Here is a 22,324-nt window from a genome sequence, read left to right as displayed (position 1 = left end):
TATTGATTTGCATGTTATTAAAATGAATATTGTCCTTCATCTGACTTATGTTTTGAAAGGTATTCCAATGTTACTTCCAAATAAAATCTTACTGTTATGTTGATTTAAATTCAAAAAGTCTGGAATATAACTGTTTTTGAATATCTCAAAAATGGGTGGTTCTAAAATGTGATAAATTAAAATACAAGCACCTACAGTTACTGAAGGTGAGTGGGCAGCCATATAAATTCTATATAAATAAATTTTATATAAATAAATAAATAATTAAATAAAAATGGATGGTCAAGATGGCACTGCTAAAAGCTTTTGAGATTTTATATTGCAAAATTTGGGGGATGGAATGGATGCCTTGACCATTGTTTGTGATTAAGTTATGGTATGGTAGCTGTAAATGTCATTTATAGGTATATTACCATGTTTCCCTGATAATAAGACCCTGTCTTATATTTTTTTGAACCCTGAAATAAGTGCTTGGCCTTATTTTCGGGGAGGTCTTATTATTTTGGGGTGCATAGAGCAAGATGGGGCTCCTCTTGCCGCCTTACCTGATTTCCATCTCTGTCTCCCTAACCCTAACCAGAGGAAATGGCGGGGACCAGCTGCATATGCGTTTAAATATTTTCGGGGAGGGCTTATTGGGGGGGAACTTATTTTAGCTCATGCGCTCAAAAGCCCAATTGGGCTTATTATCCGGGGAGGTCTTATTTTCAGGGAAACAGGGTATTTATTACATATAACAAACTCTGACATTATTTTATTGACACTGCCACTTATGATATACTATTATTAAAGTCACAATTAAAATAAAAATTAATACGAACAGAAGCCAACACAGAGGCCAATGATTTTAATAAATATCTATATCGCAAAAATAATATCTCAACTTATTCCTATTCTGTCTTCTTAGCAGGGATGAGAAGCCTGTGTCCTTCCAAATTTTACTACTATTACAAATCTCAATATTCCATATTATTATACATTTATTGTGGGAAGCTGAGCCTACATTTCAACAACATCTATAGCTAAAGGATTCCCAACCTTTTCTAAAATACTTAAGACTTTAAGAGAAAAAAATCATTCAACATTTATCAGACAGTCAAACTGCAACTGCTTCTAGGTTTTATTTCAGCTTTATGCTCTCATTAAAGGCATGTTTTCAAATATGAAAGACATAGCATGTGCATGTGATAGAAATATAATGCAACTATGTTACAGGTGAATCTTCAATCCTCAGCTTTTCTAAGGGATACTCTAGTTTACTTTCTGTCAGTTAGTGCTATGAGAACAGTCTGGAAACAATCTCTTCAGCAGCTGCTCTCACCAACAAATAGTTTATTTTAAGAAAGTGGTTAGGTCAAAGGCTAAACATTGTCATAAAATGAAAACACACAATCTGAAATAGAAATACTGAATTATGATAGTATTTCACATGTTGCATTTTCACAGAAATGCTTAAAACCTACTGAAATATGTTCCATTCTATTTACCGGAACAAATTGTAACTGCTATTAATTTCTTTTCAGTATTTTATATTGTCCTCAGGTAATCAGAATAAAATAGCACCATGCCTGTGTCTTATGTTTGGTTTTGGATTTTAGCAGTTAACAGTTTCAGCTAACTTTTAGTTACCAAGATTGCAGAATTCCACTCTACAAGTTCAAGATTACCGTAACCATTTCAGCCAAACTAAATAGCATTGCACAATATAGTAAAACTCTGATGCACCAGATCTCCCATTTAGGACACCTTAAATACAATATGTGAAAGTTTCACCTGGACATCTTAGCAAAACAACAGACAACTTAGTTGATTTCAAAATATTCTGGGCAAGACACTTAAATTTATTTCTGTTGAAATTATTTATTTCAGTTTACAGGCAGTCCTTGTTTAATAACCATTTGTTCAGCAACTAAAGAAAGGAAAACATAACTCATCGAAGTTGCAATGTTCTTGCACTGTTCCCAGAGTTATGTGAATAAAATTCAAGCCCACCTGAATTCAGGCAGCCTGGCTTCTAGCTGACCCTATTACCCAGCCCTGCCTGCCACTGCCATTACCACAAACGATTACTATACCAGCTGGGGCTTTCTTCCAAACTGCCTGTTTTCATACTAGGGCAGCTGGGGTGGAGTCTTCTCTTATGTGCGAGTTAGGGCCTTCTTTTGCAAAAGAATTCAGCCAGCATGTGAAAGGCGGCTCTGGCTGGTATGGTAATGGCATGTGGTGCAAAGGGCAAGGTAGTGGCATGCAAGACTGGGTAGCAGTGGATGAATGGATAGCAAAAAGAGCAAAGATGGGGCAGAGATGGGTAAAGAGGGGTTGAGGTGGAGGCAGTCCCTTAGCTTTTTCCATAGCTTGGTTTGAATGGTTCCTTACTGCATGGAATTTACTCAGTAACAGCAAGTAGGATTGCTGGAACTGCTGTCATTAAGTGGAGAAGTCACATGGTATTTTTGCTTAGTGACCACATTGCTTAGCAATAGAGTTGCTGATCCCAATTAAAGTCGTTAAGTTAGGACTATCCATATATCATTTATTGGGGTGAAATTCAGCCAGTTCTATCCGGCTCGGGTGAACCAGTAATAGCGGCTGCGGGAGGCTCCGCCCATGCATCATCATGCGGACGTCATGATGATGCTTTTTTGCAACATTTTAAGCCTCTGTGCATGTGCAGATGACGGTGCACGCACATTTGCGAACCGATAGGGAAGATAAGTGAATTTCACCTCTGTCATTTATGTAACAGGCCAGGGCAGAAATGATATAAATCAGTATAAATAGGGTAGCAATAGCACTTACCGCTTCATAAGTACTTTATGGCCCACTCTAAGAAATTTAAAGAGTCAGCAGGTTGCTCCCAACAATCTGGGACTTATTTTACTGACCTCGGAAGGATGGAAGGCTGAGTCAACCTTGAGCTAGTGAGAATCCAACTGCTGGCAGTCATCAGAATTAGCCTGCAATACTGCATTCTAACCACTGGACCACCATGGCTCTTAAATGATATATGTATTCAGGGATAACAGTTCTTCCCTCCATGGTCCATTAAATCAACTTAGTACCAAAACAATTGCAAATCTGAAAACCTGTATAAACAATTTTTTAATCTATTCTTCCTACTTCATATTTCACTTTTAGATTTTTTTTTTTTTGGTTTAGCAACTTGTATCATAGTTATAAACACTTGATCTGCTCCGACAACTTAATTTTTTTTCTTATTGGCAAGTTTCACTGGATGTTATGTTTTCAAAAATGTGGCAAAAAAGTAACTTTTTTTTTTTTTTTTGCTTTAATTTATATGCCACCCTTCTCTGGAGACTCAGGGCGGCTTACAATGCGTTAAGCAATAGCCTTCATACTTTTTGTATATTTATAAAAGTCAGCTTATTGCCCCCACAATCTGGGTCCTCATTTTACCTACCTTAGAAAGGATGGAAGGCTGAGTCAACCTTAAGCCTGGTGAGATTTGAACTTGCAGTAATTGCAAGCAGCAGATGTTAATTACAGTGCTTTAGTCCACTGTACTACAGGCTCTTCCTGTAGTACAGTTAAAGTTCCTTCGGAACTTTATTCTTCCTATCTCAGTTTGGGAGTCTTTAAAGCAACCTATCATCATATCTACAGTTAATGACATCTGCAGTCAAATTAAATGTCCATACAGAACTAGTTTAAACATTAATCATTTTTTTTCATTTGTTTTTTATCCCTTTTCCTGATGAAACTTCTCCCTATGCCTGAAAATTTAGTGAAAAGAAATGAAATAATAATAATAATAAAAAAAATCCTGTCATTTTTGTTTTTTCAATGAACAGATCCATCTTAAGCAAAGCTGGAGAAAATCAATTCCAGAAAATGGGAGCAGTCAGTGGCTTCAGTCAAACATAATATATAACCACTAGAGTAGTTCAGTGCCATACTTATACCTTGCAGTCAACTGATCTACTTTCCAGAGATCAAGAAAAAAACATTCTAATCTCATCTAAGAAAATATCAGGAGCAAATTATGATTCTCAAGATAAGGTACCACCCTTACTAGCTGCATCTTTACATTATTTCAAAAACATATATAGACCTAATATGCTCTAAAACTTTCCAGTTGCATTCCCATATAATTTTATAAATAAAATGTGATTTTGTTAATCTCTGGTGATATTAGTTTATCTCCCCATGATAATCTTGTAGTAACATGCCTCTATTACATGGCAGGGTGATGCCATTATTAAATATTTCATTTCATTCATCTTTTAATAATAAATAGGCAGCAAAGGATATGAAATCTGTCTCTCAAATGCCAGGGTTATAGAAGGACACTAGACGAGATGCCTCCGGAAGACAGATAATGGCAATAGAAACTGCAAACCACCAATCTAAAGCAAAAGGTAGGACCAGGTGTGGACACCCAGATGGCTTTTCAGAGCAAAAGTTTAGAACTCCAGTTTCCTGTAGATTTAGTCATTTAATTACAGAACCCTTTTTGTTTAGTATGAAAATTCCCTAAGACTATGTAACATAGCGTGTAGTGTTGTTTGATTTAAATATTTTCTAAAATTTTTGAGCTACTTAAAACGTTCAAAACTGTAAATGCAATGACTGATTAAATACTATTAATTTTTTTTAAAATAATCATATTAAAACTAAATCTAATTGCAGAGATTAGTTATTTTAAACATACATATACAACATAGAATTATATTGTAAGGCAGCTCAGAAGTGCCATCTTGTGGTAATTGTTTTTAACAAACACAATAATTTTTTGAATTCCAATCATATATTTTATAAATTTCTAACAATACCATAAAATATGTAAATCTAATAAAATATTTTTTTAAAAAATGGAAAGTCAAGTAATGCTGCATCTTTCAAAAATATTAAGGCATATATTTTTACAGATTAAAATCTGTTTCAGCTGATGTAAAGTCAATTTAATGATATAGTTCAGGAATTTGTGTCCCAAAATTGCTTAGTTATTCAAAATTTCCAAAAATAACTTCTTCTTATTAACAATGGCTTCTATGGCTCATAAATGTCTTCTGCAATATAATTTTTTCAAACAATTTTTTATTAATTATGTTTACAAAAGATGGGAAAATGGATGGAGTAATTGTTAAGACACACAGATGCAGATTGAATAGTAGTGAATAGTATAAATAGTTGATAGTTTTGCTGCAAGGAATGATTATTAAAAGAAGCAAAACAGATATGCCTATAACCATGTTTTTGTTCATTTTGTTTTATAGAATTGAGAGTTAGGATGTCACATAAAAGCTATTTAAATTTAATCCATGTTTTGTCTGATTGTTTAAATATAGTTTGAAGATAAATTCTATTTTTTCTCTTTTTAGGCTGTGTGCCATTAGGCATGTGGGATCCTATTTTAAGTTCAAATTTTCCTTCTTCTCAGGGGCTGATTCCACATGCTGGCTGCTAGGGAACAGGTGGCCCAGTAGGTAGCTCCAGTCAAAAAAACATTCAGAAAACTCACACAAACAAATCTTTTAAAAATCTCACATTTAACTCCTCTTTTTAGCACTTTCTAGTTTTCTAGTCTGGGCAGCTTCATGCAGCCTTAGGCTCTCAGTGGTAGGAACAAGGGACTATGAAGAGCTCCAAAGCGATCTCTGCACATTAGGGGAGTGGAGGTTAAAATGGCAGATGTGAACAAGGGTAAAGTGAGGCACATTGGTGCCAAAAATCATAGAAGCTAATTGTATCAGAGCTAGCAGTGATTGATGAAGAAAGCTATCTTGGAATAATGGGAAACAATTCAATTAAAGTGTTGTCACAGTGTATATCCACTGTAAAAAAAAAGAAAAAGAAAAAAAAAGAAAAGAAAAACCAACAACATATCAAGGGTAATAATATTTTTAATAATGGTATTAAAAATAAGAGTGCCAATATTATAATGCCCTTATATAAATCAATTATGTAACTGTATCTGGAATACTGCACACAGTCTAGTTACTATACTGAAAAAAGGATACAGTAGAGCTAATGAAAGTTTAGAAGATAGCAACTAAGATGATTATGGGGTGGAGCAGTTTCCCTATAAGGAAAGGTTGTGACATTTGGGGGCTTCTTAGTTTAGAAAAGAGGCAAATGAGAAAGGACATGATTGAGGTACACAAAATTGTGAATGGTGTGGATAAAGTGGATAAGGAGAAGCTATTTTCCCCTTTCCACAATAATAGAACCAGAGGTCAATGAAACTGAACACTGGAAGAATCAGAAAAGATAAAATGGCTTTTTTCCTCCCAATGCAAATTAAATTTTGGAATTTGCTATCACAAAATGTGAAGCTGGCTGGACAAGGATTGGACCAAATCATGGAAATGATAGGGATCAATGACTATTACTGTGTTTCCCCGAAAATAAGACCCTGTCTTATATTTTTTTGAACCCTGAAATAAGTGCTTGGCCTTATTGCCATGCGCTCAAAAGCCCGACTGGGCTTATTATCAGGGGATGTCTTATTTTGGAGGAAACAGGATAGCTTTGATGATGACTTTGAAGGCTATCTGCTGAGACACTAGTGTAGTTGGTTGGATATTATGAGAAAAGATTCTTATTTATTTAAACCAAAACCTACCTTATCAGATGAGAGTAGATAAAGAGGCGTTAAAGAAGGAATAGTACTTAATTCACAGCTCAACCCCAATAGCTTCAGGATTTCAACAAGTACATCATATCTTCTGGTGTTGCTTATTTTGAGCAGATTAAAGTCATCCTTAGGTCGACATAAACTTTTGGTATTTACTTCCAAATGTGCCTATAAAGGCAATGCAGAAAAAGTGATTTTTATTGAAAACACCTTTATAAAACTATGATCAATAATTTACCTATTGGGTCAAATAACTTACAATCATTTTGAAATCAATTTCTTGTTTTGTGTCATTTCAGTTATTAAATAACCAAATATTAAATTTATTGTATATACTCACATATTACCCCATTTGTAGATAAGCTAGCTCTTATTTTTCATGGTATTTTTATTAAAAATTTCAGAGTTTTTTTTTTTTTTTAATTTGATTTATATGCCGCCCTTCTCCGGAGACTCAGGGCGGCTTACAATGTGTTAAACAATAGCCTTCATACTCTTGTATATTTATACAAAGTCAGCTTATTGCCCCCACAAACTGGGTCCTCAATTTACCTACCTTAGAAAGGATGGAAGGCTGAGTCAACCTTGAGCCTGGTGAGATTCAAACTTAGAGTAATTGCAGACAGCTGGTGTTAATCACAATGCTATCAGTCTGCTGAGCCACCAGACCCGAGTTGTATTATCTATGGACGGGGTTATATAGGAATATATATGGAATATAAAGGTACTTTAAAAAGTATTAACTTATATACTTGTGGATAAATCTAATCAATGTTTTGGGTATATTTTGACACCTAAAATTCTCAGTTTATCCACAAGTATTTAAGGTAACTAAATAAAACTATTAATAAAACATTATTAATTGAATTGCATCTAAATATTGAGGCAATATAAAAGGCAATAGCAATAATCTTATGAAAAGTAATAGTATCATTTTGTTAAAAAAATTTAACACAGTTGCCTCAATTTAACTAGAATCCACTTAATACATTACAGTGGTCCTAATTATTCATGAGGTTCCATTCTAGCGAAAAACAAGAAAGAACAAAATTACAAATAATGAGAACCTGAGTCTGTAAGAATTATGGGGTTAGGTTCAAGAACCTATGGTGCTTTCTTTTTCCCAGAGTAATCATCTACATTTGTTCCTTTTTGTCCTCCCAGATGAAGATCTTGCATAATGATTTCCTTTGTACTGGTTAATTATTGGAATAATATATTTAACTAGCTAGGTGTTCCCAGTTGTAGGGCTCTAAATGGATTCTTAGCAGCAGTTGACCTTATTCAAAGCAAGTTATTCATTATGTGCCTCACACTGGTTTCTTTGCTGTACTGTATAACTTAAACCTGGCCTGACCTAAGTCTTTCCCCTTTTTAAATGGAAATTTTAAATTTGGTTTTAAATTATTGGGGTTTTAAATTTGTTCAGCCAAATTATTTAATTCGTTTTATTTTATCTTAAATTTTGTATTTATATGTTTTATTCTATGGCTGTTCACCGCCCTGAGTCCTTCGGGAGTAGGGCGGTATACAAATTCAATAAAATAAATAAATAAAATAAATAAAATAAACCTAACCTTAAACAAAATACTTTACAAAGGTACCAAAGTCTATCCACAATTCTGGGCCAGGATAAAGTAACCAAAAAATAAGGCTCAAGTTATAGATCGATGGAAACCTTTTAACATATATTGAGGTTTGGTCTCTATCAATTATGTCACATGAAAATGGGGATAGTGTAGGCCATCTGTATATAAAATTCACTACCTTAATTATGCTACTGAAATGCCATCTTTTTATCTGTTGAAAATTCAGCATACAATCCTACCATGAAAGAATAAATGGGAATGACACACTATATCAGACTTCCACTTACCTTAAAATTTCTTTAAATTTCCCAAGAACTCTCTCCCTACCCTCCCTACCTACTTACCTACATAATAAGGCTTTTCAATCTCTCCTTTCTCATTATAATCTATTTCAACTTCCAAATTACCACCATGAGTTAAGGGACTCTTCAGAATAACAACAAGGTGTACAAAGACCCACAGCCAAACAGGTCAATGACATGTTTCTCATTTATTTTGGAAGATTGAAGTGCTTTCGGTTTATGAAAAGGTACTTTGCATCCATACCATCGTTCACCAATTTTCTAATATATTTAACGCTAGCTTGCATAGGCTGTTAACTAACATTGTGCCTACTATTTACCACCATTCTGCAAACAGCATTATTTAAGAAATATCCGAAAAATAACAAACAAAATAGAACTTGTTTATACTGTACCTGAGAAAGAATTGCTTCTCCTCCATTATTTCCATATGATAAATGAACAATCATTATATCTTTATCCGGACTATCAAAATAACCAAGTGGCTTTATGGGATTAAATTTTTCTGAAATGTCCACCTCAAAAATTTTTCCGCTAGCTAGAGCATTTAATTTAATTTCATTGTTCTTATCTTTTGAAAAAACTAATGTTCCTATCATGTCCATTATTTCATTCTTACTTTTTAGTTTTACACCACCAAATGTGAAAGAGGCAGAAAGTCCAAAAATCTTCCCACCTTTTGACATGAAAGCTAGAAATTGTTTAGACACAGCATCTGAAATGGGTTCTGATTCAGCAATGATCAGAAGCAACGCATTGTCAACCCAAGGAACAGTCAGAACTTGTTTCTCCAACAACTGGTAGATGGTGTAAGCATTAATATCAACACAATCCATTATGACTGATTTTATTTCTTCAAATTTCACTTTTTTAGAATCAGAACCAAGATAAATTAAAATATTAGGAGGCTTCCCAGTCAAGTTTACTCTTTGCATATTTCCTGTTATATAGTCACCACTAACTTCTTCTACAGTGCCACTATAATCATCCGGAAGATCTGGGATGTTTTCTGCTGAGGCAAATTTAACTGACTCGATTGTACTGTTCTCCAGTTCCAAACATTCATGGCAGCTTGAAAGATGTAGGTGATGATGTTCTGAAGCATCTCCTTCCTTTTCAGATAATTGTTCAAGTTCCTCATGATATCCATTTGTTTTCTGCAGTCTGCATTTCTCTTGGTGCATTTCTTGATCACCGCTTCCTGCACTATCAGCAGTTTCCACCTGAGATTTATCAATGTTTTCAAAAAGTGAGTCTTGTGACAGTTCACTAGTCTGTATCTGATCAGCCTTCTCCTCCTCTTTGGTACCTGGAGCCAGTTTTAATTCTTTCAAGGCCGACTTCTTCAGGTTCACAGCTAATACATTTAAATAAGTTATTAAACAAAACACACAAACATAGCAGCACTAAATAATTCTGCCTTCAATATAAACTTCAACTGATAATCCAATCTTAAAATACATTGTGTAGACCTGATTGCATTTTACTTCTTGCATGTTTGTAATGCAACTTACATTACAAACATTCTGCAAATATTTAATTTAGTTAATTTTTTTTCTCCTTTGAATTATGCCCAGATATGAATGTACCATATTCATCAATTTATGAATGGGACATACTAAAACTCTGAACCATACTATTCAGAGGAGATGCTCCTAAATTTCTCTGAAATTGAAGTTGTTCAGGGTAGACCAGGAGTTATCAGGGTGGATGATTTATTTCTGGAAACACTGAAGTGCTCCCAGAAAAAGATGATTCAGAGAGATGTTTAGCATGGTCCTAAAAGAGATGGAACATTCTGGAGTTCTCTGTATTTTTTTGTTCCTCATCAATTGTTTTATCTACACTCTAAGTATAAAAAAAATGTTTCATGAAATTGTTATTTATTTACACATAGACTGGGGTTTTATACTGCTTTTCGTCCCATAATAATGTTTAATTGACTGATTTATATCTTGTCTCTGGGAGCTGAAGATGTATTTAGCAGTCCCTTCTCCAACTTTTTTCTATAACAACCCTATAAGATAGGTTGGCTGAGAGAGAGCAACTAGCCCAAGACACTATGACTGTGGACATATTTGAATCTGGGTCTTCCCAAGCTCAAATTCAAAATTTGAACCATACCATCACATTAGCTGGTTTGTTTGGTTTTGACTTAATATATTTTGTGAACTCAACAAATTGAGGAGAAACAATTTCAAGTTTGACAATTGTAAATATCCCACCCTTAAAAAAAATATGACTAGATGAAGCAAAGAAGTAATCAGAAGGATAGGGACAGATTTCTAGGCCATATTTTATTATTTAAGAGTTAAACAGCTGGCAAAAGACTGGATTTCATTCATATGCCTGCTCCTCATCAAGCAGTATTATCAACTGGCACTGTACCAAATATGACCCTGCATCAGGTATGGAATGATCTATTTGGGGGCAAAGTTTCTTTCTTAGCTCAATGAGAAGACTGTGGCACTGGTTCTTCGCTCAGTCAACATACTCCCCTCCATTAACAACCTATAAATTGAAAGATCAGATACAATTATCCCCACTCAAGTCTATTCACAGGTGATAATAACTCAGCAGAAATGAGCAAATACCCACCCATACTAAAGTGGGCATACTGCAGCTCAAGGAAGAGATAGTAAAGAATTTCAATCTATGTTATGCTGCCTTTGATCATTGTACAAGTCCACAGGAGCATGGAAACTAAGCATATTTGATCTTGGAATTAGGCATCATTTAAGTGTGCTTCATAAATTTGGCAGGAGGAGATCTTCTGGACTAGCAAATGGCAAAGACACTTTTTATTAAGCAGTGCTTTTTATTTAAGAAGCTCTCCACAACCTAATATATATTATGATATATCTAAAAAAAATTCAAATTCCAAATCAAAAGTTAATCTTGTTATTTAATTGGTATTTTCCCCCTGGGATAATGAGTAATAATGTCACAGGCAAATTCTGCTAAAGCTGGTCACATATTCCAGAGCAACAGTGGTCAACACTAAGTCTTAAATGCATAACCACATAATGTGATAAATATTAATCATAATAATTTATAATTCAGTGTTACACGAATGGCCTTTTTTCTATCCTTTCCATGCCTATTGCAAATTTCTGGAGTGGGGGGGGGGAAGGGTGAGAAGAGACTACCATCAGATGGACTTCTAATTGACAGGCATCAAAGCAAGATGAATTTGCAAAGAATGATGAAGCTCTGAATTTGAGAATAGTTTATATGCCATTTAAATATATACTTTTGTTGGGGATAGGTAAATGGGTGTACTTACAGACAATTTTTTGAGGCACCATCCCATTATCCATTTGGAGTCTGTCTTCTAAGAATGCTATTCCAAGGCTACTAAAATTATCTATGCTGGCTTCAGCAAATAATATGTAAGGCTTTCCAGTTTTAAAGGCCAAAGGAGAACAAAAATCTGACCATTTCACAATCTGAAGAAAGATACACAGAATAATTTTCACATTAATGCATGTAGTGTTAGAATATTGAAATGCACTGTAAAATTAAATTAATATTCCTACCATTAATGTAGTTTCTAAATTAAGTTAAAACAGATTAAATACATCTACCAAGTCATGTTCCATATAACCATGGTTAATGAAAAACCAATGAGAAGTATAATAAATTCAAATTAATATTGATGATGGTAAATGAGAAAATAGAGAACAAAGAAGGAAATATAGGATTAGGAATTAACAGACCTATATATTTCTTATGAAAGCTCAACTCATCTTATATAAAAGCTATACAAAAAGCTATTATCAAGCTTTTATGGAGTTCGTAGATATTTTTAAACTAGGGAATAGTTATAATTTAGACACATTACCTTCCCTTTTAAGAACTGGCTATTAAAAACAAAAGTCAGTATTTCAAATTACCGTATTTTTTGCACTATAAGAAGCACTTCTCCCCCTCCCCCCCAAAAGTGGGTGGAAATGTCTGTGCGTCTTATGGGGCAAATATTGCATCACAGACAAGGGCCGTGGTGTTGGTGGGAGGGTTGGGGCAGCGGTGGCGAACGGCCTGTCACTGCCACCCCATTGCTGCCACTGCCTATCGCCGGTTGGATCGGCCTCCCGGAATACCGCAGATCAGGTGTTCCAGGCAGTGGCGATTCCTGCCGCCTGGAACAGCTGATCAGTGGTATTGCGGAAGGTTGATCCAACTGCTGATAAGGGGCAGCAGTGAGAGGCGGCGGCAAGTGGCAGTGGTGAACGGTGGCGGCAGCAACAGAATAGACCCGGGTCCCACAAGAAAAAATCCATTGTGGGGACAGTCTCACTTACGGGACATTTCTTCCATAGCTTCAAGAGCTTTTGGCTGAAACAATATAGGGTTTCCTGCCTGAGCAGGGGGTTGGACTAGATCAGTGGTTCTCAACCTTCCTAATGCCGCGACCCTTTAATACAGTTCCTCATGTTGTGGTGACCCCCAACCAGGGGTGGGTTCTAAATTTCTTTTACTACCGGTTCTGTGGGCGTGGCTTATTTTGTGGGCGTGGCTTGGAGGTCATGTGACCGAGTGGGCGTGGCTATGTGTATAGGGACTACTCAGAGGGCTGAAAAAAAGTCATTTCTGACAGGTCCTCGCACTTTTGACTGGTCCTCACACTTATGACCATCCTCACATTTATGCCTGTGCAGCATTCTTAACAACCATGTCACTCATTTCACAACTGCTTCTCTTCAACATGGTATAAGATAGGGCAAAAAACGTAAAATGTGAGGACAGTCGTAAGTTTGAGGACTGGTCAAAAGTGCGAGGACCAGTCAAAAATAACTTTTTCAGCCCTCTGAGTAGTCCATATGCATAAAAGGATACAGCAATAGAGAGGGATGAAGGAAGGGAAGGGAAATTAGAATAGGAGTGAAGGTACGAGAGAGAGGAAGAGAGGAGGAGAAGGAGAAAGAGGAAGTAGGGAGAAGAAGAAGAGGGGGGGAAGAGAAAGTAAGTAAGAAAGAAAAGACAAAGGTGGTAGGTTTGAGGAGAAAGATTGCTGTACAATAAAAAAGATGAAAGGGAAGAAAGCCAACCCCAAACAAATATAAAGATATTAAGATAAAGAATGAATTGTTAAACTTTAAAGAATAAAAGAGAACAAATAGGAATAAATAGCAATAATTAGAAACACACATACAAACATACAACATATTTTTTTTGAACAGAGTATTTGGTCGGTCCACAAATTTAAACAGTTGTAGGAGGTTAGCAGCCACCCCTTTCCTAGAAGAATGAAATATTTTGGGAAATATTAAAAAGGCAGAATATTATATTTCCCTGGATGAGAAATGGAGAAGCATATTTTACAAACAAAGCAGCTCCCACCTTCCTGCCCCCCACCCTTTGTTAATGGGCCAGAGGCAGAAAGTCAATCCTTTGTCAAAGGACATTTGCAACACAATAGCAACAGAAACTAACACAATGGGCCCCATCAAGCCATGTGATCCTGTCCACTATTAAAACATCTTTCCAAACAGTTTCCATGTTTCCAGTGTCTTTTTCCCCACTTGGAGCAGAACCCAGAAGGATATTTCTTCCAACACAGTATTTAGTCATTTCAATTAAATTTACAATTTCTATATTTCCTTTTTACCATATTTATTCCTCAACTATTTTTTTAAAAAAAACAATATTACCCTTCATCCTCATCTCTAATCTTAATCAAATTCAATTTTTCCCTTCTATTCTATATTATACTCCTTTGCATTGTCATCTATTTTTATATCCATCCTCACATTGGTTAATTATGTAATACAGTTGTTTAATACAAATTCAACATTTTAATATAAATCAATTAGTTATATAACTATCTTTTTTGTATATTTATCAATATGAACATGAATATTCCAATTATTTCCATGCAATCCAATTTCTTACAAATCAATTAATTATATTTACCAATAATAATAAACCAAATAATTTCCCCCCTATATTCCTCCAAACCACAACTTAACCATTTCTGCTTTCAACACAATATACAATTAATAGTATCTCAATTATTACAATTCCCTAGTTAAATAGAGCTTTTTTTCTTTTGTGTTTTAAAATCTTGAACCTCCTCTTGCCCTAAATTTCCCATTGTTTGCAGTTTTGTACCTACCTTTTTTGGTGAGGAAAAAGAAAAAGAAACCTCTCTGCCTCATTTTGTCACGTTGCAGCTAAGACCCTGCTTTCGCTTTCTCTTTTCAGTATAGCTAGGGGGAAAAAAACTTGCTCCAGGAATTTACCTCTTTGCAGCTAGCTCTTTGAAGCCCAGCGGCAAGAATTTAAAGTTTTTTTCCCTCTAGCCATCAGCTGGGACTCCGGAGCAGCAATAGATTGGGAGTGGGCGGGGTAAGCGAACGGCGACCGGGCGATCCAGCAGAGGCAGAGGGTGAGTGAAGGCGGGGGGGGGGGGGTGAGAGAGGGCTTTTGCAACCCCTGGGAAATGGCCGTTCGACCCCCAAAGGGGTCGCGACCCCCAGGTTGAGAACCGCTGGACTAGATGATCTCCAAGGTCCCTTCCAGCTCTGTTATTCTGTATAACAGCATGTTACAAGAGGCAACCGAAGATAAGTCTTAAAAGTTTTTTAAAAACCATGCAAGATTTTCATGGCCAAAACAAAACAATTTTTTGTTTTCTTGTTTTCCTCCCCAAAAGCTAGGTGCGTTTTATGGTCTGGAGCGTCTTATGGAGCGAAAAATATGGTAGTTTAAAGACTTATTAGCAAAAGTATTTAGCCAAAGTATTTTAAACAAACCTACCTTTTTTGCTGAACAAGTTACAGCTTGTGAACTACTTGTTTGAATGAAAATACCTTCAGTTACAAATGTAATATGTTCATCTTCAACTACTTGTTCCAAATAACTAAAATGTGATACAATAAATAATGTCCATTTGTTTAAATCATCAAGGGACTGAAAAGAAAAAAAGGTGGCTTAAATCGATTATATAATTTTAAAAAATGCAACATGTGTTATACTTTACAAAATCTGGATCTTGTCCTATTTATTCAGGAAGACATCTTTTACAGCAGTTTAAATGCTGACCTTAGAAAGGTGAATCAATTTTAATCAAGAATAGATTTCATATGCAAGGAAAATGTTAGAATCAAACCCATTCTGAATGGTTAGTATTTAAGTATACCTGGCTGGTAGAAGTTTTCAGTTTTGCCAGTGCCAAATAACAGTGTGAAATAGTTCAATATTAATACTACCAATAAATATAGTTTGGGTAGATTACCCATTTCTGTAGCGACCCTTTCATTTCCTCTACCACTATTTCTCTAAAATACTGCTAACTTCAAATAATTCCTGTTTACTTAGAAACAAAGACTTGGTAAACCTAATGAACTACAGTGTGATTTACTTCTGAACATTACCTAACTGCTTCACAGATGCTTATCAAACATCCTTAAAAACATACAAGTCTCCCATTTCTTATTCTTCTAATTTTATCAAATGACAATTTAAAGCTAAAACAGAACTTCTGAGCAACAGTTCAGGAAAAGCTATTTGGTGAGTGATTCTTCATCCTATAATAAAGCAAAGAATTAATTATCCTAAAGAATTTAAAGTACCTAAAATGAACAGCAAAAATCTCGATAAGAATTTAACTTAATTTTTTTAAATTACAAATTTGAAATATTAAGACTTTTGCTGCTTTTGAAATAATTAAAATAAAATAGTACCTTTGTGGGAACATAAATTATTTAGTCTTTTGGGGAAAAGATGACTGCTGACTGGACTAAGTATGGGAAGATCCAATTTCTAGGTCTCCATTAACATGAATGCCACCAGAGGGACCTTGGGTTGGTCACTCTCTTTCAGCCCTAATCAGTTTTAGGGTCAGAGACAAAGTGGCGACAAACAAACAAAACTTAGTTACACCATGCATCAATAGCTTTGCTTTAAGAATTAAGTGAGTGCAGTGATCTTGCAACCATGTGATACAAACATTAAGCCAATGATATAACCTAAGACAGAAAATAAATTACATGGAGCAGGGAAAAAATGAAGATGAAAAAAAATATTTGGGCAGAAAAAAAGACACATTTAAAGTAGGAACTGCAATTTACCATTTTAAAGAAGTTGCTGTTTCAATCAAACATATGAGATTTCTGGATTTAAATTTTGGGGGAAAGTGGTAAATACAAAACTAATATGTCTATAATTGTGGTTAATAATGACCAATATATCTATAATTGTGCTTAATAATATTCCAATTTGATATTTTAAATGAATATCTGTACATACATTTATATAATGTTGATCTTGGGAAATCAACATAATTATTACCTACAAGTTCCTAGGATATGCCAAACCAGAATTTTTGCATCTTATGGGAAGAGTAGGGACATGATATAATTGTAACTTCTTTGATTTTTTTGTTTGTTTGCTATACATTATTTATTCAAGATGCAAAATATTTCCCCACGGTGAGGAAAATATATTTGGAATTCTGTTCTGTTCAATACCTACTGTACTCCTCCCAGATGCACTGCACTTCTTTCCACATTCCCCTAGCAATAAAACGTGGGCTGTTAATTCTGGGAATTGAAGATCAACATTTCTGGTTGATCAGGTTAGAAGGCTAACTTTTCACTCTGGTAAGTTCACACATTACACATAGACATTCTACACTAACACATAAATAAAACACACATGTACACAAGCATATTTATGACTACATACATTTATTAGGTACATGTACCAATGGGAAGAGAGAATATTGTTATCATGCAATCTATAAAACAATTTGATGTTTTCAACAGCCAAGGATTTTAAAGGAACGCCATTCCAGTCCATTACTCTAAAAAAATACATATTGGCACTTATTGTTACATTTGCTGAAACCTGCTTTTCTTCAGATTTCAATAGATAAAAAGTTTTGAAATTCTGCTACCTCATCACTTGTTTAATAGCAAGTGCTTCTAAATTATGATACCGGTATATCCATGTGCAAGCTGCCTTGGGAAATTTTTGAAGCAGGAAAGCAGGCAAGCTGAAACCATATATTGAACAGTTCATAAAGTATCAGTGGCTCGGGCCACACATTCAGCTTCATCTGGTATCTCCTGCTTACCTCTCGGACCTGTCCAAGGAACAGCTATTCCCACGAGTGAAAGTTCTCAGCCTCTCTAATAAATGCAGGCGTGAGACAGCAACACTCCCCTAACCCTCGCATATCCACACCCACAACTTTCCCTTCCATGCAACGTACGATAGGCCCAGCCCTCCCTGGCCGACTCGCCGCCACTGCATATCACACCTGAGTCTCGCCAGTGAAGAAAACCTTGTCGCCCACCCTGAGGCAAATTATCTCGTCGGAGAAGCCGGGCGCCTCCCGTTTGCAAAGCGGAAGGTGGGGGGCCTGCTGATGCAACGTGAAGCGAGTACACCCGAAGCTGGAGGAGGAGGAGCCGCAGCCGGAGGAAGAGCAGAACGTAAACGAACACCTGGTTCGGTACAGCCGGCGCACTGTGCGCCGGATGAGCCCAGCGGAACAAGGCCCCCAGCGCGCCCACAGGTATAAGTAGCAGAGCGTGATGAGCATGACGCGAGGGGGGGGGCGGGGGGAGCCGCCGGCGACTTCGAAAGGCCGCTCACGGCCGGATTCCCATCCCCGCATCGGCAACTTCTCGACAAAGTGAAGAGCGGCGGTGCAGCCTCGCCACCGCTTCCTCATTGGTTCGCTCGCTCTTCCTCACGCGAAGACAAAGACGGTGCTGATTGGCCAGAAATCGCATTCCTCCCACCCTGCTTGGGTCAGCCGAGAGGTTCCCCCGGGCTCGATTTCTTTGCTGCGCTTGGTGTGTCTGATCCGCAGGGGGGAAAGTCTCCCGTTTCGAAAGAGGTGGAAGAAAGTACTTAGGGACAGCGATTTCCTTGCTAGCACTTTCCCAGTTTCTGTTTCGTCTTGCTGTCTCTGCCTTAACCTTACTGCTACACATTAAGGTTTCTTTCACCTTTGTCAACAACGAGTGAGCCTTGTGTTGTCGTGTATATAACAGACTACCTTGATTTAGGAGGCGCAAACCTGAGGGACTGAGAATTAATGCCGCCCCGGAGTCACCTTGTAGAGGAAGATGGACGGCATAGAAATGTAAATAAAATAAAATGCAGCCAAACTTTCTTCCAGGGGGAAACACACCTTTATGGATTGTAAAGAATACTATTCTCTTCTTGTGAGAAGGTACCAAAGCAATGAACGTTACAAGCCCCTAAACAGACATAAAACATGTTTATATTTATTAATTCAATTTGTAAAGCTAAATAAAGTTGGGAGAAGTTCTAAAGAAAAATTGGCAGTTTGTTTTCAGGACACCAAAACATAAGTCTATGCAAATGCCAAAGAACCAAACCATATCAGTGGGAATGTCATGTGTTATTCTGCACATGTTTGCTAGTCTGATACCAGAAGTGCCTTTCCTGTTTCAAAGCAGATTTCTCATTTATCCACAGAAGAATAGCAAAAACCAACAGCTGAGTACCAATGTTAACTTTTTAAAATAAAGGTTATAAAGATATTTTTTTCACTCACACCCCATTGCAAAAGCAAAATATTCTATTAATGCTGTTTTCACCTGGGAGGCATTTTCATGTTTCTTTTAAGATTGTCATAAAGATATAGCATCACCTTTACATTTATGCCAATAAAGGGCTTGCCACAATCAACTGAAGTTAAAGTTCTGAGTATTGGTAAGAAAGACTTTGCTTTTGGCCTCACCTTTGCAACTATCTGTAGAATTAGTCAGCCCTGTGACCCATTGGGTCATCCTTTAAAAGAAAGGTAGTGTAAATCTGATGTGACCAGAATGAATATTAACATTTAGGCTGACCATATTTTTCTTACACAATGCTGAATGGTTCCATGATCATCTGAGTTTATTTCATAAATAGAAAAATAATTGTTGCAAATGACCTTCAATAAAAAGTTAATATTTACTTACCTAAACAGAAAACAAAATGACCCTGGACGTGCAAAAACATTAGTAAGAGTGGGAGGAACTTCCAACTTCCTGTTAGCTTCCCCATTGACTTTGCTTGTGGGAAGGTGGCAGGGAGCATTAGAAATCACGATCAGACGACCATGGGGATGCTGCAACAATCACAATTTTGTGAGTAAAACTGATATGAACATTGTGGAAATTTTAATTCCACAGAAGTATTGGGCCCTGGATGTTTTATGTATTAAGTTAGCAGATTTTAGGTACTATAATTCATAAATTAAGGGACACGGTGGCTCAGTGGCTAAGACACTGAGCTTGTCGATCGAAAGGTTCGAATCCCTAGTGAGCTCCTGTTACTTGTCCCAACTCCTGCCAACCTAGCAGTTCAAAAGCACATAAAAAAATGCAAGTAGAAAAATAGGGACCACCTTTGGTGGGAAGGTAACAGCGTTCCATGCGCCTTTGGCATTTAGTCATGTCGGCCACATGACCATGGAGATGTCTTTGGACAGCGCTGGCTCTTCGGCTTTGAAATGGAGATGAGTACCGCCTCCTAGAGTCGGGAAGGACCAGCACATATGTGCAAGGGAAACCTTTACCTTTTAATTCATAAATTAGGATACAAATAGAAAAATACAATGGAAGTTTTAATCATATATAGATAAATAAAGATTAAAAAAGTGAAGGTCCCCTACTGAAGCTGGTTTTTCAGCACAGATGGAAGGCTGCAAAAAATGAATTCAGAGGCAGGTTTTTGACAGAATGTAAGTTATCAAAATGTGCATTTTTTGAAGAATAGCTTCGCAACAAGTGATACATAAAGTTGTCAACGGTAAAGACTTTTTCAATGAAGGAAATGCATTGGAAATAAGCCACATTTTTTAACATGAATTAGAAATCAAGAAGAAAACCACTTATAATCAAAATATATTTCATTCCTGCTAATTTATAACCTTTCCAGAAGAAATCATTGTGATTATATTGGTGGAAAAGATACCTTAAACATTTCTTATGGCTATTTTCTCTTTTTCATAAAACTGAAACAAAATCATTTAGGCATACAAAGTCTAATTGATTTATATTTCTTGTATTTTAGATTGCATCTATTCTGGATGAATACCAAGATTTAGATAAATGTTCCATCTTTCTTCCAAGAAAATAATTTCAACCTTAGAAACACTGTTAATGTTGACGTGGAATTACAACACCAAATAAATCCATAGTTGACTCTACAGGTAGTCCTTGTTCAGCAATTGCTTTGTACAGCAATCATTCAGAGTTACTTTGATGATGAAAAAGTAACTTGCAACCAATCCTCACATTTACCTTTGAAGGTCTGTAAATTAAGGGAAAGATGAAGTAATATCATAAGCACTCTGCCAATCTCACTTAGTTTTACATTATGTAGTGACCAAATTCAGTTCCACTTGGAATAGCTGAGGATTACTTGTACCTGAATTATGTCCTTTTAACTTTACATCAAATTTGTCCCCCTATACTAACTTGGTCAGAATCCATTTGGAATGCTGTGACAGGATTTAGGCATTAGAATGGACAGGGTAAAAATTGGGAAAAAATTAGAAGATGGTTACCAAGATGGTGAAGAATCTAGAAACTAAGGCCTGTGAGGAATGATTAAAAGATTTGGGAATACAGTATTAGCCTACAGAAAATACAAAGGGAAAAATGATAGCACTCTTCAAATAGTATATATCAGAAATAGAAAAATAATCTTAAAGAGTTACCACACAGAATATTTTCCAGAGGAGAAGATTTATTTCTATTGCCCTGGTAGAAATGAATTAAAAGTACAACAAAGGAAGTTCAGGCAAAACATCATAAGGTTTGTGATTGAATTCAATCAGTGGAACAATCTGCCAACATGAAAAAGTGAGTTTTCCTTTTTTTAAAAGATTCTTTAAAAGATTTAGTGATCTGCCAAATGGTCTATTGGATCCTACACTGATTAGAGGACTGGACTAGATAACCTCAAAGGTGCCTTCCAACTCTGATTCTAGACTACATGTTTAGGATAGAAAAACTAGTTTAAATATTATATTCTAAGTACTTTTGCTCCTTAGTAGCTAAATGACCTGTTTTTGCAGTCAACTTTGGGTAGGGTATCATAACTCCAGTTTTTTCTCTCATCTCTTTTATGTACCCTTAGGTCTGTGATGGCGAACCTATGGCATGTGTGCCCAAAGTGGCACACATAACCATGTTGCCTGGCACATGCGGTGTTGCCCGTTCCACTTCTGGGTTTCTGCTGCGCATGCGCATGTGACGATCAGCTGGCCTTTGTGCATGCGGCAGTGTCTAAAACTGGAAGAGCTGGTCTTCTGTTTTCCAGCATGAGCATGCGTGCTGACCAGCTGATCGTCACATGTTCATGCACGGCAGTAACCAGAAGACTTGCTGACCGGTTCGTATGTGTGCGCCGGAAGCCAGAAGTACCTTATCCGGTGTGTGCATGCTTCCTGGGCAGCTTCTCTTCCTGGTCGCAGCCCTGACGAGTGCGAGTGCGCATGCAAAGTGCTCCCTTTTCAGCACTTGGTGCAGTGTGCATGTGCTCCCTTTTTGGCACTCGGTGCCCAAAAAGGTTTGCCATCGCTGCCTTAGGGGTTAAACTTGTAATTCTATAACCATTTACCTAGGAATAGAATTCATCTGTGTAGACCCACACAGAATTGTAAAAAGAATTATGCTGTCCATTATTTACATACCAATATACAAAGCTAAACTGAAATAAGAATCAGTGTTCCAAGCTTTTTTGCTGAAAGTATATATACCAATTCACTGCAATATATTACAATTTCTTGTGATATCGCCAGAATTTATTTTAAGCATGACTGAAGAATAAAACTCGAAATAAATGAATACAGCGAA

General features: G+C 36.4%; 1 protein-coding gene across 1 annotated transcript in view; it reads right to left on the bottom strand.

Annotated features, from left to right (window-relative positions):
* Positions 1-18,235, bottom strand: part of HLCS (holocarboxylase synthetase) — a 60,866-nt gene extending 42,631 nt beyond the window's left edge. Inside the window, exons 1-5 of the mRNA XM_070943516.1 lie at positions 17,758-18,235; positions 15,252-15,404; positions 11,776-11,938; positions 8,885-9,846; positions 6,587-6,766 (exon numbers count right to left, since the gene is read on the bottom strand). Coding sequence (XP_070799617.1) covers positions 6,587-6,766; positions 8,885-9,846; positions 11,776-11,938; positions 15,252-15,404; positions 17,758-18,174 — 1,875 coding nt within the window. The 5' untranslated portion in view covers positions 18,175-18,235. The remainder of the gene's footprint in view (positions 1-6,586; positions 6,767-8,884; positions 9,847-11,775; positions 11,939-15,251; positions 15,405-17,757) is intronic.
* Positions 18,236-22,324: the final 4,089 nt, after the last annotated feature.

The sequence above is a fragment of the Pituophis catenifer genome, unplaced genomic scaffold (genome assembly GCF_029215685.1).
Source record: "Pituophis catenifer annectens isolate HBS135680 unplaced genomic scaffold, rPitCat1.0.hap2 SCAF_4, whole genome shotgun sequence".
Lineage (NCBI taxonomy): Eukaryota > Metazoa > Chordata > Lepidosauria > Squamata > Colubridae > Pituophis > Pituophis catenifer.
The sequence above is the reverse complement of the archived record's forward strand: the minus strand, read 5'-3'. Positions and strand labels throughout refer to the sequence as shown.